The sequence below is a fragment of the Capricornis sumatraensis genome, chromosome 19 (genome assembly GCF_032405125.1).
Source record: "Capricornis sumatraensis isolate serow.1 chromosome 19, serow.2, whole genome shotgun sequence".
Lineage (NCBI taxonomy): Eukaryota > Metazoa > Chordata > Mammalia > Artiodactyla > Bovidae > Capricornis > Capricornis sumatraensis.
The window spans coordinates 61,740,401-61,756,689 of NC_091087.1; the positions used below are offsets into that span (position 1 = coordinate 61,740,401).

The 16,289-nt window shown below is 39.3% G+C and overlaps 1 protein-coding gene across 1 annotated transcript; it reads left to right on the forward strand.

The window, feature by feature from the left end:
- The first annotated feature begins 708 nt into the window (after positions 1-708).
- On the forward strand, positions 709-9,782 carry C19H14orf28 (chromosome 19 C14orf28 homolog). The gene is made up of 5 exons (XM_068991548.1): positions 709-814; positions 4,447-4,971; positions 6,883-6,972; positions 8,383-8,517; positions 9,304-9,782. Exons 2-5 carry the CDS (start codon positions 4,448-4,450, stop codon positions 9,485-9,487), a joined length of 933 nt encoding a protein of 310 aa, XP_068847649.1. The 5' UTR covers positions 709-814; position 4,447; the 3' UTR covers positions 9,488-9,782.
- The last annotated feature ends 6,507 nt before the right edge of the window (positions 9,783-16,289 follow it).

Below are 16,289 nucleotides of genomic sequence, written 5' to 3' on the forward strand. Positions count from 1 at the left end.
CCATGCTACCTGGGAAGCCCTAATTTCTTTAAATGTTATTAACGTCCATTGTAAATTACCGCAGATTGGCCAGTTAATATCCTGAACACTAAAAATAGTATTTAACACACTAACTCAATTTTCCTTAAATACATACTTAAATCAAAAGTTTGAATAACTTTACCTTACAAAGAAAACAAAGCCTTCATTTCTTGACTTAAGAACGTGAAAAACCCAGAAGCAAAAGTAAACCAAAATCACGTAAAGTCCTAAAATGGTACAAACCCCTAAAAGCCAAGCTGGTTTGCCAACAAAGCTCCGCCTCCGTGCAAACCCTGCCCACTTCCGGCTGCCCCACCCACTTTCTAACTCTGGAACACCGCCCCTTTCTGCGAGGTCCCGCCCCCTGCACCTGATCCTGGTACCCATTGGGTGAATCCGGATGCTGTGTACACACCCTACACACGCACATTTGGCAGGGTCCTCTTCGCGCGTGCGCAGCAGCGGCGTCAGGCAGCTGGAGACTAGGTCCCGGGGTTGGGGGGAGGGGGGAGGAGGTCAGGCCGAATCTTCCTCCGTAATAAGAAGCTACGCGTCCCGCGGTCCTGGCTCCGTGGGTCCGGTCGGATCGGGCCTGGGCGCTGGAGCTGCTCTGGCTCCCGCCGCGGCGGGTGCGATGGAGGCCGTACCGGAGCCCAGCGCTCACGCCGGGGGAGGCCGAAACAGCCGGCGGTGCTAGTAGATGAGGCGGCGGCGGCGGCGGCACGGACTCTCCATGAGCAAGCGGCGGCGGCGACGGGTGCGGCGGCACCGGCGGTCTTCGGTCCCCGGGGAGGTACGAAAAGTCGGCTTCCTGGTGGACGGAGACTGGCCGGACGCCTTCCGCGGCCCGGCCCTCTTGCCCATTACCCGCAGTCCCAGGCGCTCAGCGGGGCCACTGCTCGAATGCGGGCAGGGGATGCCCAGCCCCTTCCCCGGCTCCGGGTTCTGGGATCCACCCGCAATCCAGGGCCAGCCTTCAGTGCCGGGCCTTCCCCGGAGCTGCGGGCCGGGGGCGGGGTGGGCGGGGTGGAGGTGGGGGCCCACCGCGTACCCAGCCCCGCGCTGCTTCGAGCGGGACCGCGGGCCGCTTTCTCGAGTATTTGGGGGCGCTGACTCGGGAGGGGACCTTCAGGACCCCCGAACTCTTAGGGTGTCTGGTATTCAATGCTTTGGGTAAATGGTCTGGTCCTCATGACCAGCGTGGAGTACAGATTGTCACCCTTGGAAACGACCGCAAAAGGTGTCGTTTTTTGCCAAGGAAATAGAAGTCTAGGGAGTTTTCTTGGTTTGTTCAAACTAGGGGGCCTATGGAGGCAGGCAAATAAAGCCAGTAATTCTCCAGGACTTACAAATCACTGTCTAACGAAACGATGTTTTTGACAGTGTGGCCAAAACTTAAAAGACAATTTCAAGTAAAGTTCTTTGCACATTTTCTGGTCTTTTTTAGTCGCTTTTATCGTCATTTACTTTAGAACAAATCACCACGGTACTGCAGAAGCTAGAATAAGTGTCCTTTAGTTCTTTCAATCCTCTTCTATCTCCCATTGTTTTCCCCAGAAAAAGGCTAGAGAAATCATTTTATGTGTGTGTATATATTCTTAAATATATATATATGTAGTTATAAAATATATGTTTAATTCTCTTGGAGTGCAACATGCTTTCCAGAGCAGTACTTATTTAGTCATGTCTAAAAGATAATTTGGCAAAAAATACTGCAGAAATTTACAGTTCCTTTCTAATGCAATATTTAAGGATCTGAACTCAGGCTCTTAATCATATGACCTTGCTACAAAGTTCTTTAAAATGCCACAGAAATCAGTCAAACCATGAGGAACGTTATTTTCATGTTTTAAATATTTAAATACCTTGTGATTTTTTAAAAGAATATGTTCTGAAACATTTCTTCTTCATTAAGCAGAAACTGAGTTTCTGTTTCCTTGGCTGTAAATTTGCCACTCCCTCTTATTCCTAAGTGGTTGACTAGAGCCAGCATGTTAGCAACTATATATAAACATCTACACTTCAGACTAAATATAGTGTTGAATATTTTAGAGTCCACAGTATCTTGCCTAAGTCAGAAATACTGTGTGTGTGTGTGTGGCAAAACTGAATTTTTAGTTTGCTGGTGTTAGAAAATAAGTTTGAACTTAATTTCCCACACAAAACACACAGGTCTGCAGCACTGAGAGCTGGATTCACATTGTGCTTGGATGTGGCACTTGAAACTATGATCAAAATAAGACACTGACCTCAGTCACTAATTTCTGTCTTCTCCTCAGATGCTTCCTGTTTTCATGAAAATATGCTTTCATGAAAATGCAAAACATGAAACACTGGAAAACCCTGTGATGTTTTTAGTTTAGACATTTGTTTGTTCCAAATAAAGTAAAGCAGTTTTTTTCAATTCAGTTTCATTAGGACCTCATTCTTTAATTTTTTTCAATTTTGCTTTATATACATACATATCACACCAACATGTTTATTAGAATACTGTCAGTGACTTTAAAACCAAGCTCTTCATTATCCTCAAGGTTGGGGGGAAGATAGTTCAGTATAGTCGCTCGGTCGTGTCCGACTCCCTGCGACCCCATGAATTGCAGCACACCAGGCCTCCCTGTCCATCACCAACTCCCGTAGTTCACTCAGATTCACGTCCATCAAGTCAGTGATGCCATCCAGCCATCTCATCCTCTGTTGTCCTCTTCTCCTCCTGCCCCCAATCCCTCCCAGCATTAGGGTCTTTTCCAATGAGTCAGCTCTTCGCATGAGATGGCCAAAGTATTGTAGTTTCAGCTTTAGCATCAGTCCTTCCAAAGAACACCCAGGACTGATCTCCTTTAGGATGGACTGGTTGGACCTCCTTGCAGTCCAAGGGACTCTCAAGAGTCTTCTCCAACACCACAGTTCAAAAGCATCAATTCTTTGGTGCTCAGCTTTCTTCACAGTCCAACTCTCACATCCATACATGACCACTGGAAAAACCATAGCCTTGACTAGACGGACCTTTGTTGGCAAAGTAATGTCTCTGCTTTTGAATATGCTATCTAGGTTGGTTATAACTTTCCTTCCGAGGAGTAAGTGTCTTTTAATTTCATGGCTTCAGTCACCATCTGCAGTGATTTTTGAGCCCCCAAAATAAAGTCTGACACTGTTTCCACTGTTTCCCCATCTATTTCCCATGAAGTGATGGAACCAGATAGCATGATCTTCATTTTCTGAATGTTGAGCTTTAAGCTAACTTTTTCACTCTTCTCTTTCACGTTCATCAAGAGGCGTTTTAGTTCCTCTTCACTTTCTGCCATAAGGGTGGGGGAAGATAAGTGCCCATTTAAATAAGGAGGACACCACATTCCCAAAACATGCAGAGAGAAGAATCAGGATAATGAACCAAGCTCTGAACCAAATTGTCCCAGCCTGGCCTCAGTATTTAAAATTATAGGATATCTGGCATGGTCCTTCTCAGGTGGCGCTAGTGATAAAGAACCCGCCTGCCAATGCAGGAGATGTAAGAGACCCAGATTTGATCCCTGGGTCGGAAGATCCCCTGGAGAAGGGCATCGCAACCCACTCCAGTATTCTTGCCTGGAGAATCCCATGGACAGAGGAGCCTGGCCAACTAGAGTCCATAGGGTCACACAGAGTCGGACATGACTGAACCAACTTAGCATGCAGCATTGTCCTAAATTGCAAGTGAAAACCCCCAAGTGCGTAGAAATGATTTTTGTTTTAGCTATGCTAATACGATTAAGTTCTCACGATTACAGTACTCTTCATATGTTGTATTTCAAAGCCGGTTGGCCTTTCTCTATACCCCAACTAAGAATTCCATTATATCAGTTTCATAAGTAGAACCACACATATTAACAAGAAAATGAAACACAGCTCATATTTTGAAGGAAGAGGTTTACATTAGGAATGCACTCAACCAAATTTAGACTGTATCTTTGAACAGTTTTATTTTTATTTAGGATTTTTTCATTACAAGGTTATCCTTTGTCAGTGATAAAACCTGCAATATAACCAATCATAATTGGTTGGATGGCATCGCCGACTAAATGGACATGAGTTTGATCAAGGTCCGGGAGTTGGTGATGGACAGGGAAGCCTGGCATGCTGCAGTCCATGGGGTTGCAAAGAGTCGGACACAACTGAGCGACTGAACTGATAATTAATAAAAAGGTCCATCAAATGACTATTCTGTATTTCAAAAAAAGGTTACAACTTAAATGGTCTATCCAGAGACCATTCATATTGCTGAAAAAATGGCTCATGGCTTGAATTGTTTTAAAATTTTTTTGTTCCTTTAGGAGTCTATCTAACCAAACTTAATCTTTAGATAGTTGTATTTTCATTTAAACATACATCATGCATTTGAAAGATAAAGTCACAAATTTACAAGTACTGTCTTAAACTTTTAAAATGCAGGATGAAGACACTGTTTGAAGAGATCAAAGCATCAATTAAAAATAACTATAACCAAGATCGCTCATTTTGGAGGCCTGTTCTTCCTTGGGGAGGTGTTTTTACGATCAAAGCTGGCCGCAAAGCAGTCTCCTGTACACCACTCTATGTTGAAATAAGACTGAAAAATACCTGCACCATAGATGGATTCTTGATGTTACTCTATGTCATTCTCAATGAAAATGAAAATTTCCCCCGGGAACTCTCTCTTCATTTAGGTAGAGAGTTTGTAGACTGTTTTCTTTATTTAATGGACACCTACAGTTTTACAACAGTGAAGCTACTTTGGATTTGGGACAAAATGGAAAAACAGCAATACAAGTCTGAAGTTCATAAAGCTTCATTAATAATTGATTTGTTTGGGAATGAACATGATAATTTTACAAAGAATCTCGAAAATCTCATGTCAACCATACAAGAGAGTTACTGTTCCAACTGGCGATGCCCCACTCGAGTGCAGGAAGATCAGCAACGCACAATTAATATAAAGTAAGTTGCTCTAAAGTCTGTTTTGTCACTTTTAGTGAAAGTAGTATGCTTATAATGCATGATATGGATAGATAGGAAAATAGGTAGGTAGATAGATATAGTCAAAGTACTTCTTAATGTACAGACTCTGTGTGCAACAACTTATATATAAAGCAGCCAGGCAAATGCAAGACTCTTCAGTGGGTTCCATGATAAAAAAAATATTACTCTTCTATTATATCTAAACATGTCAGGATTTACAAAACCAATGGGTAACTATTTCACTTGCAAAATAATGACCTACTCAGTATGCACAATGTTTTCCTCTAACTCAGAAATTACTAATATGGCTAGGAAGATAATTCCTTGTGTCACAGATTTAGCCTCTCCAGTGACACTTAGTACTATATTGAAATGTTTCCCTCTCTGAATAGATCCCTGTCAGGTAGGCTCGTTCTACATGAACAGGAAGATTGAAAGTACTCCACGTCATGGCCAGGGCATACTTAGAGACAGAAATCTCAAACTTGGGAGTATTAATACCTGAAAAGGATACAGATGTAAGGAAATTTTTTATTGGCTAGAAAGGTACTGATAGCCTGCTGAGGGGAGAAAAGGAAGGCCTTCAAGCTGGTAAAATGACAGGGAGAAAGGCCAAACTGGCAAGCCTTAGTGGAGTATTGGGCAACATTAACGCCCCAAGGGCGCATGAGCTGGAAAAGGGATAATTGCCAGTGTGGAGGTTGCAGGGGGCAGTGGGAAGCAGGACAGAAAAACAGATCCAAACACATTTTTGTCAGAAAGCATACTTGGCCCTGTGGTCCAGGAAAAAAACTGCCTAACAGATTGTTCCCTCGTGGGATTGTACGTCACATACCCAAACTTATTATATTCACGTTTTCTGTATAGCATATTTAGTTTAATATTATAGCATTATACTTAGGATAATGGGAAAGCAGAAGATCTGTTATTCTTTTTAGAGACTACCAATTAATGTTTCTCTTGTTCTGAAATACACTTGGGCCATTTTGCTGTATTGCTGATAGGATGATGTTGATTTTGAAATTTCCATCAGGGAAAAAGTTGTTACTGTTAAATCATAATGGACTTTAAAAAAGTGCTTCCGAAATTTGTCTTGTTTTTTTAAAAAAACTTACATATGTTTTGAAACTATAATGAAGTATTTACAGCTCTATAGTAATACTAGCATTTTGTGCCTCTCTTAATAAATAGTTTTCATTATACTCTATATAACTTTTTAGTCTTTTGCCTGTTTTCTAATCCTGTCATAAACAACCTCTGAAGTATGTAGGAAAAGTTTTTTTTAACAAATCAGGAAACTGACACCAAGAGTGGCTCTCACTAACATTGAGTCAGGTAACTAATCAGCTGCTTTCCTAATTCTGGATCCTGCTTTCTTACATCAGGACCAGGATCCACTCTATTTAATCCTATCAGAAATTTTTAAAGTAACAACTGTGTCTCAGGATCAGTTTACATACATATTTAATGTTTCTTAGAAAGTTTCATACATTAATGTTTATTAAGTTCAACTGGTTTCTATATTGTCTATAAGAAATACAAATATGAATAACAGAGGTTATACTTTTATATGTGCTTTACTAATAATGGATGACTTGTAAAATTTGTTATCCACATAATATCTTTGGGCTTCCCTGGTGGCTCAGCGGTAAAAAATTTGCCCGCTAAGCAGGAGACATGGGTTCAATCCCTGGGACAGGAAGATCCCCTGGAAAAGAAAGTACCCACTCCAGTATTCTTGCCTGGAAAACCCCGTGGACAGACGAGCCTGGCAGGCTGCAGTCCATGGAGTTACAAAGAGTCGGACACGACTTTGCAACTGAGCAACATTAATATATTTACATGTAAAATGCTGAAGCATTTCTTACATGCGTTTTGCAATTGTTATAGTCCTCCCCAAGAAATTCCACATGGAAACTTGATACGACTGGCTGTGGATGAGTTATTCTGTTCCAGGATTGAACTGTGTGAAGAGCATGGGTGAGTATATGATAGACACTTAAGATGAAAGTATTTCTGTGTTTCTTATAAAGAAACCTGGATTGGTACGCTCGTTATGAAACAGCAACTCACAAGTGTTTAGAAAGCCTTATATTCTTGGAATCTTGACGTCTTCTAGTTTGCTATACCATTTTATGCTGTGCTGCAGTTGCTTGATGAATACAAAGCAAATGCCTTTTTTTCCCCCACTGCTGAATAGTTACAATAAAACCTTGCTTAACCGGAACCCAGCTAATCTGGACCCTCAATTAACTGGATTTTTTCCCGTACTCCTCATTTATGTCCAGTTCAGTTCAGTCGCTCAGTCGTGTCCGACTCTTTGCAACCCCATGGACTAGAGCACGCCAGGCCTTCCTGTCCATCACCAACTCCCAGAGTTTACTCAGACTCATGTCCATTGAGTCAGTGAGAAAGCAGTAAATGACAACCAAAAAGTTTAACCCAGTTAAAGAAAAAAAGGAAATCCAGGGACTTCCCTGGTGGTTCAGTGGCTAAGACTCCATGCTTCCAGTGCAGGGGGCCTAGGTTCAATTCCTGGTCAGGAAACTAGATCCCACATGCTGCAACTAAGACCTAGTGTGAACAAACAAATAAATAAAATATTTTTTTTTAAAAAAGGAAATCCAAAGGGGCAGAACGTATTCACCCCAGCCTCTTAATTTTTATATCTACAGTATTGTACAAGGAGAATTAATATTTAGAAGGATGATCTTATACCTAATTAATCACAAAAGCAGGAAAGAATAATATACCTTCAGTTAATTGTACTTAAGTCCAGAAAGTGAACTAGGTGTATTTTTGCAACAAATACTGAAAAATGGTCTTCAGATAACTTAGTTTAGTCAGTGTTTGTCCACCAAAATACTGTCCCCTGAGCATTCCGGTTAATTGAGATTTGACTGTTTGATTGTATTTGTTTTATTTTAATTCATATGCTTAATACCTGGTGCTACTTGGAAAACAGAATCCACTGCATCGTAATGGCAAAAGGAACCAATCAGGGAATTTTATTTAGTCTAAAGAAGACTGTAAGAATCATCTTATTGCCTCTCTGCCATTATTCTCATTTGAAACCAGCCTAGAGAAAGAAAACCTTTTTTCTGAATAAAAACTTCTCTGTCAGTTCAAAAGACTACATCCTTTTATAAGCTGAGATAAACATAGTCAGCTTTTCTTGGAGTTTTAAAAATGTCATTTTCTTATATATAGACTCTCAGCTTATAAACTCTGAGACTTAGGCATATAAAGTATTAATACAGTCATACAATTTTCCCATACCTAAAATAGATAATATGCTTATTATGAAATTAAGTGATAAAGACAACTCAGAGTGATAAAAAGCAGCTTTGTCTCAAGTGTAATAAAGTTCATACCTATTTTCAATTTTAGGTGTGGTGGCTTAAGAGAATTTTCCCAAAGAGTGTTCTGCCACGGGGCACCCCCTTTTGTTGTCTTAAATATGCAGCATTGGAAATCTGAAGATCTCGCATATGTCCCCTATTACTTGGATTTATCTGATCACAAGTAGGTGCTTTTTGTTTGTTTTAATGACTAATGAAAGAATTTTATTTATATTTTTCTACTATTCTATCATGATTTTGACTAGTCCTTAAGGAAATACATATTGTTAAAAAAAAAAAAAAGCTATCTCTAAATTTATGTATCCTAAATAAGATCAGAATATACTACAGGGAGTCAGTCACTGACAGTGTACATAGCGGTTAGGTGCTTAGACTATAGAATAGACTGAACTGGGTTCCAATCCCAGCCCTGCCTTTCAGGCGATGTGACGCTGATCCAGGAGCAACCAGTTTACACATCAGTCTTCTTATCTATAGAACAGAGGTAACAGTGTCTAAAGTGTTAAGGATAGTACCTAAGACTCAGGAAACAGTAAATACTGGCTGGCCATTACTTGTATTTCAGGCCAAAGTAGTGTATAGTATGAGGTCATTTAAACATAAAATATTACTGTCATCATTAGATTCAGATCCAAATTAAGATATAAGGGGTTCTTTTAATTTTTTGCCTTTAAACATTTTCTTGTGTTTTCTCTTGTATAGTAGAACCATGCAGTTCATGAGTTAAATCTATTAAAATAATGCCCTTAAAAATGTATCATTTTTTTAAATTCTTAAAACGTCTTACTCCAAATTACCAATTATAGTACATTTTTTTTTACAGATGAATGTCTTTTTTCAGATAACAGAATGCAAATAATCTTATTCCTTAGTTAAGAATGTAAGGAATGTTTTCTTGTAAGAACAAAGTACTGTGATTTTCTGCCACACTTTGTCATTTAATTTGCAGGTATTTGTTGGAAGGTGCCACATTGTTTAACAAAGAGGAACATCATTATTCTGCAGCCTTTCAAATTGATGGACATTGGATGCACTATGATGGCCTCAGAAATGTGAATTTAATTTTGTTAAATAAACCCCCAGAGTTTCTCCTCTTGTCATCATTGGTTTATATTCGAGCAACAGAGAAATAAATATAGACTGATGCTAAATTATATTGTTTTCCCTCCTGCCCATGCTCCCCCAGATGAAGGGCTTTTGTTTTGTATATACTTGGTATCCAAGGAAATAGTTCAACTATATTAGTTTCAGAGGTGTATTTTCTAGTGTTTAGCCCCAGGTAAATGTTTTATATAGAGAATCTATGCAAAAATATTTTTATTTCTTTTTTCTTAATCCCAGGTTATTTTTATACATGCATATTTTATGTTGAAATAAAATATATCTTGTAGCATTTGTATTTTTTATTTATATGTATCTCAAAGGTTTTTTACAATTCTGTTTTTGAATCTGAGAAAACACTTCATCATTTGAATTCTCGATTTTTCCTTTTGGATATCCAAATAAAACCTGGGTACAAATAAGTTTTCCGTTTATATAAATTTAACAGTTCAGAATACCTGGCTGTATTTATTTGCCCTACCTCATTATAATCCAAAGTGCACTATTGGATCTAGTTTGGATTTGAATGTACAACTTAGAGATGGTTTAGTCTATTTTAGCTGACTTGCCTAATGTCCCTGCAGCAATTTTTTAAAAATACTTTGGTAAGAATGTTTCTCTGGACTTGAATTATTTCTTTATAATGGCAAATAACTTTACTTGCTAAAGTATTAAAAACCTAGCAGTGGATTTTAAGTGTTAACTAAGCTCCAAGCTTAATTAAGCTTATTTTTACTCAAATAAATTATATAACTAATGTTTAAATGTAATAGAGGTTCTCTAATAAAAATTTATTTTGCAGATAAGACAGCTATAAAAAGTGTCAGGCAAACTGTATGTTTACTAATGTTGAATGAACAATGGAAATGTACTTTAAACATGTACTTAAAAGAAATTGGGTGCCTGAGAATACAGTTGACTCTTGAACAACTTGGGGGCTAGGGCCCTGATCCCCCAAACAGCCAAAATTCCCCCATGTAACTTTACAGTTGTCCCTCCATACCTGTGGCTCCACATCCTTGGATTCAGACAACTTTGGATCATGTAGTACTACAGTATATGTTTACTCAAAAAAATACCTGTATAAGTGGACCCACACAGTTCAAACCCATGTTGTTCAAAGGTCAGTTGTCTTTCTCTTCCTAGTAAGTCACATTGGCACAGAGGAAAAAATACTTAGGTTTTGGGGGTAACATCTGTGTGCTGCCTTAATAATAGTAAATTGATACCATGAAACTTTCTTTGATTTGCAGTATAAATCACGGAAAGTGTGTAGTTATCAGAATATTATGTTTCTTTTCAAAGACGTAGGATCTCTCTTCCTTTTACAATTTAAAGGAAAAGTAATAAGTAATGTTCTCAAGGGAAAATACTTTTTGGAATCTATCATCATTTATTTTAGTGTTTTCAGTGTGGCTGTCCCTAGGTTTGGGGTTGAGATTGAGTGCAATATGTTTGGAGATTTCTACACAGCATCACAATTCACTGCCATTTACCAAATTGCTAAGGTTTAATTCAGTAAATTAAGTCTTACATTACATTGGTGCCATGTTAAGATAACTTACTGAAGAATGGATAAATATAAGTGCAACATTGATGAGTATGCCTTTTTATCATGTAAAAAAGAAATATTCATAGTATTTGCTCAAAGTAGTGAACTATTTTATTTTTTTTTTAATTGACCCCAGAGTTTATTTAAATAGTTTCTGCATGTATTTAAATAGGGTTTGATTTATAGTATACTTTTCTGGGGACACCTTACTGCATGAATCAAAGTATACAGAAACAAATATTAGCATATACATAAATGATATCATTAACAAAATTATTCCTGATGCAGATTTATTCTTTTGTGAATTGCACTTTATTTGGAATAATTCTAGCCTGTCACAAAACAGTGACATACCTACCTCACAGGGTTGTTGTGAGGAATGAAATGTTTGTTAACATCTTGACTACCTTGAACATGCTAATAAAAAAATCATTTTTTCTACCTCTTTCATGTACAGGCAAGTTTCCTAGATTCTCTCTTACTAATGAACTTTTCAGATCTTTTTAAAAATTATTTTAGCAGTAGTTCATATCAGTAATGGAATTAATGTGTAGTGAAATTTAAGTATGCCTTCTGAACCCCAGATGATTAGGATTTAAAGATAATAGGTGTTTTATTGTTATGGTGGTAATTGAAGACATTATTCCTCCAAACAGTGACTAGGAAAGGGGTGAAAAAGTATGAAGTAAACAAGATTATCAAAAAATTTGAAGGTGAGAGTATGGAAAAAAATTTATAGCCTTAAACACTATTAGAGAAATTGGAAAGCTGAGGAGGACAAAAGGTATGTGGGAATAATCAAAATATGTTTTTAATCAGAATGTCACAAACCACAACTACACCTAGGGTAGAGCAGAAATTATTTTAAAACCCTAGCTCCATCAAAGGGGGATAAAGAACAAAGCAAATTTAAGGGGAAATCTCCAACATACGGGCTTCCCTGGTGGCTCAGACGGTAAAGAGTCTACCTGCAACACAGGAGACCCGGGTTTGATCCCTGGGTTGGGAGGATCCCCTGGAGAAGGGAATGGCTACCCACTCCAGTATTCTTGCCTGGAGAATCCCATGGACAGAGGAGCCTGGTGGGCTAGAGTCCATGGGGTCACATAGAGTTGGCCATGACTGAGTGACTTTCACTTTCTCCAACATGTAAGTAGAAATCTCCAACTTCTCTTCAAAGAAACTTTACCCACCACCCAAAACTTAGATTTATCCTTCAAAGTAGCTTTCCATTACTAATTATTAGGGTTGATTTAACCTAGATTGTCACTGGATCCAATCCCATCAAAGAGGAGGAGAAAGATCATCACCGCAAGCATGAATCCTAGGTTCTGTTTTATTCTTAGAGTATGAACAAACAGCCAAGCTATATAAACAGATGACTACTGTGACACACAAAATGCCATATTTGTTGAGCATATCAACAGTTTAGTTTTATGATTAAATGATTCAATAATAGTTATTTGATAATAATTGTAATGCACTATAAGTAAGCAGGAAAGGTAAACAGTTCAATGTAAAAACGACAGCAATTACCACTACTAAACAACAGCCTAAGCAAACATCTATATTACCACCTTCTTTTGTTAATCAAATGCTAAAATCACATAGGTTTTGAAGTTCACCTTGACAACTTGATGCCTTGCTAACAGTTCCTGCCCACCCAACTGGCCCAGGGTTCACCATCTGCTCAACTGGACAGCTCTTAACTTCAAATTTAATTCGATCTGAGGGAAAGCAGCCTTTTACTTTATCTCTGGGAAGTTGAGAAAGTTGGTGGGGAGCTAGGTGATTTCTTCATATGCTGTTATCTACTTGAGGATATATCTTAGATTATTTACCCTCAAAGAGCCATCAGTTCCATAGTCCACCCATTGTTTTCATAGTGAGGTATATAAGGTATCAAAAGGAGTACCACTGAATATGAAAAAGTGAGCTGCTCTGGTAAGGCCCTCAAAAACGACAACGTTTGGAAAACCAGCAGCATGGTAAAATTAGAAACCTGCTGTTGGCATGCTTAGCTATATTTTTATTACTTGCCTATTTTCCTTTTGAATTTTGTAAAGTCTGATTTCTAAGATGATTATAAAAATAATACATAGATCGGTAAGAAATCAGTAACCCTCAAAAAAAGGCTAAAGAAGAAAATGATCATCCATGATATCCCCACCCAATGGTTTACACCGGTAAAGATGTTTTGAAAAATCCAGCGTGGCTCCATAGTACTGAAGAGAACCAAGGAGTTCGGGCTTTGAAGAAAGAAATGTATATTCCTGGGAGCCAGCATGAGGGTGATAGAAATAATTGGCACAAAACGCCTACAGGAAAGTGAGTCTCTGAAGAAAACTGCAGTCAGCACCTATTCAGACATCTCTTTCTACCTAAAAACTTGCCTTCAGATGCTTTTTTCTCAAATCTTCAAGAACTCATTATTCTATTTTAAAAAGGATATCATTCCTTTACATTTCTCTATCAACATCTCGACTAGTATCCAGGTTCCAGAGCTGGAAAGCAACACTCTGATGGTATAAACTGTTCCCAGATACAGCCCAATAGATTTTTTCTATGTATTCCTGTTAACCTAACAGAGGAGTGTAACAGCAGCTGTGAGGTCTTTGAAACAGTCCTTTCCCCACTTGCTGCCTAGCATCCCTGGAGGAGATTTGGAGGAAGGAGACTCCAGGTTGGCTGACTTGTGATTTCAAAGACAGTTGTAAGGTCCTCTTGAAACCACACAACTCAGATTGGGACTTGAACCCACTGCCTTTTAATCGAGATCATACATCTGGTCTCAGGACCTAATGAAGCTCAAGTTCTTTATGCGTCATTACAGAAAGAATTCAGTGAGACAAAAAAGTGATAGGTAAGAAGTGGATTTATTTAGAGAGCTATACATGCCATAGAATGTCATCCATCTCAAAGATGAGAACAGCCTTGGGAGAAACACACTCCATGGTCAGTGTGGGCCATCTCAGAAGGCAAGAGGCCCTGAAATATGAGGGAGGTAGTTTTTATGGGCTGGGTAATTTCATAGGCTGGGCTTCCCCACTGGCTCAGCAGTGAAGTATCCTCCTGCAATGCAGGAGACGAGGGTTCAATCCCTAGGTAGGGAAGATCCCTGAAGAAGGAAATGCCAACCCACTCCAGTAATCTTGCCTCAGAAATCCCATGGACAGCAGAGCCTGGTATGCTACAACCCATAGGGTCACAAAGAGTTGGACACAACTGAGCAACCGAACACAAACACAGTTTCACAGGCTAATGAACAGGAGGGTTATTCCAACTATTTTGAAGAAGGGGCGGAGATTTCCAGGAACTGGGCCATTGCCAACTTTTTGACTTATGATCAGCCTCAGAACTGTCATGGGACCTGTGGGTGTGTAATTTAGCATGCTGATACTTTACAGTGAGCATATAATAAGGCTCAAGATCTGAAGCTGAATCTTCTGCCATCTTGGACCTAGTTGGTTCTAACCAGTTTTTGTTGTGTCCTCAAAAGCTATGTCATTCTTTTAAAGGTTATGCCCTGTCCCCTTCCTTTCTGTTTCATTATCACTTTTACATCTAACTTTAAAGCCTAACCATTTTTAATTTCCGTTCAGTTCAGTCGCTCAGTCGTGTCTGACTCTGCGACCCCATGAATCGCAGCATGCCAGGCCTCCCTGTCCATTACCAACTCCCGGAGTCTACTCAAAGTCATGTCCATCAAGTCGGTGATGCCACCCAGCCATCTCATCCTCTGTCATCCCCTTCTCCTCCTGCCCCCAATCCCTCCCAGCATCAGGGTCTTTTCCAATGAGTCAACTCTTTGCATGAGGTGGCCAAAGTACTGGAGTTTCAGCTTTAGCACCAGTCCTTCCAATGAACACCCAGGACTGATCTCCTTGAGAATGGACTGGTTGGACCTCCTTGCAGTCCAAGGGACTCTCAAGAGTCTTCTCCAACACCACAGTTCAAAAGCATCAATTCTTTGGTGCTCAGCTTTCTTCACAGTCCAACTCTCACATCCATACATGACCACAGGAAAAACCATAGCCTTGACTAGATGGAACTTTGCTGGGAAACTAATGTCTCTGCTTTTTAGTATCCTATCTAGGTTGGTCATAACTTAGATGCAAGATAACTAATTTCATGGCTGCAGTCACCATCTGCAGTGATTGCGGATCCCCCCCAAATAAAGTCTGTCACTGTTTCCACTATTTCCCCATCTATTTCCCATGAAGTGATGGGACCAGATGCCATGATCTTCATTTTCTGAATGTTGAGCTGTAAGCAACTTTTTCACTCTCCTCTTTCACTTTCATCACAAGGCTTTTGAGTTCCTCTTCACTTTTTGCCATAAGGGTGGTGTCATCTGCATATCTGAGGTTATTGATATTTCTCCCGGCAATCTTGATTCCAGCTTGTGCTTCCTCCACCCCAGCGTTCCTCATGATGTACTCTGCATAGAAGTTAATAAGCAGGGTGACAATATACAGCCTTGACGTGCTCCTTTTCCTATTTGGAACCAGTCTGTTTAGGAAGCTATAAATCCTAAAATTAAAGATAAATGTCAAACACCGTCAAGTTTTAAAAGAAATTTGTTGTAGCTTAAGTTATCCACAAGAATTAGTAGTATCAAATATTTCTAATTCTCATTGGAGGGAAGATAACTTGCGAAAAAAGTGAGATGGCCATTGCGACCAGTTTTCTAACATTTCTGGACTTGTGGAAGGACAGGATTGGTGATTCCAAACTCTTGCCATTTTCTTCACGAACACTAGGTGGCAGAAGCTCCTCTGTACAGTGTAAAGGACCGAGACACTCATTGCTGAACTTTTGGCCTTTATGATTTGGGTGAGATAAATCCGATTTTCCTTCAGTATCGTGACACTATATGCACTCATAGCTTGGGGATAACATGGAGTGGTGATGTCTTTGATGAAGTTAACTGTGTTCTCTGCCAACAACAACCAGTTCAAATTATACCTATAAATTGATTCCTGGGGTTTCTTCACTTCCACTGCCGTCATGTTATCTGGCCTCCTCTCTGCTTTCTATAGTTCTTCGAAAAGTATTAGGAATTCCTGTCCCTAGAGAGTTTGTGAAAATCCAGGAAGACCTAATTCAGGATTGATTATTTATCAGCCAGGAAAAAAATAATAATAAAATTTCAGACTTTTGAGGTGAATCATGTTATGTGATCACATTACCATTGGATTCTCTTTATCATCAGTTCTTAGCTACTGATTTTCTTGTCAATAAGAGGCAAGAGTATGGCAGTTAAAATGACTACCTTCTGA

What these genes read in the sequence shown, in the direction of transcription:
- C19H14orf28 (XM_068991548.1), top strand. Translation starts at nt 4,448, where the DNA reads ATGAAGACACTGTTTGAAGAGATCAAAGCATCAATTAAAAATAACTAT. An exon ending in GAACTGTGTGAAGAGCATGG is followed by an intron (nt 6,973 to 8,382) that starts GTGAGTATATGA and finishes TTTCAATTTTAG; the next exon opens with GTGTGGTGGCTTAAGAGAAT. An exon ending in TTGGATTTATCTGATCACAA is followed by an intron (nt 8,518 to 9,303) that starts GTAGGTGCTTTT and finishes TTTAATTTGCAG; the next exon opens with GTATTTGTTGGAAGGTGCCA.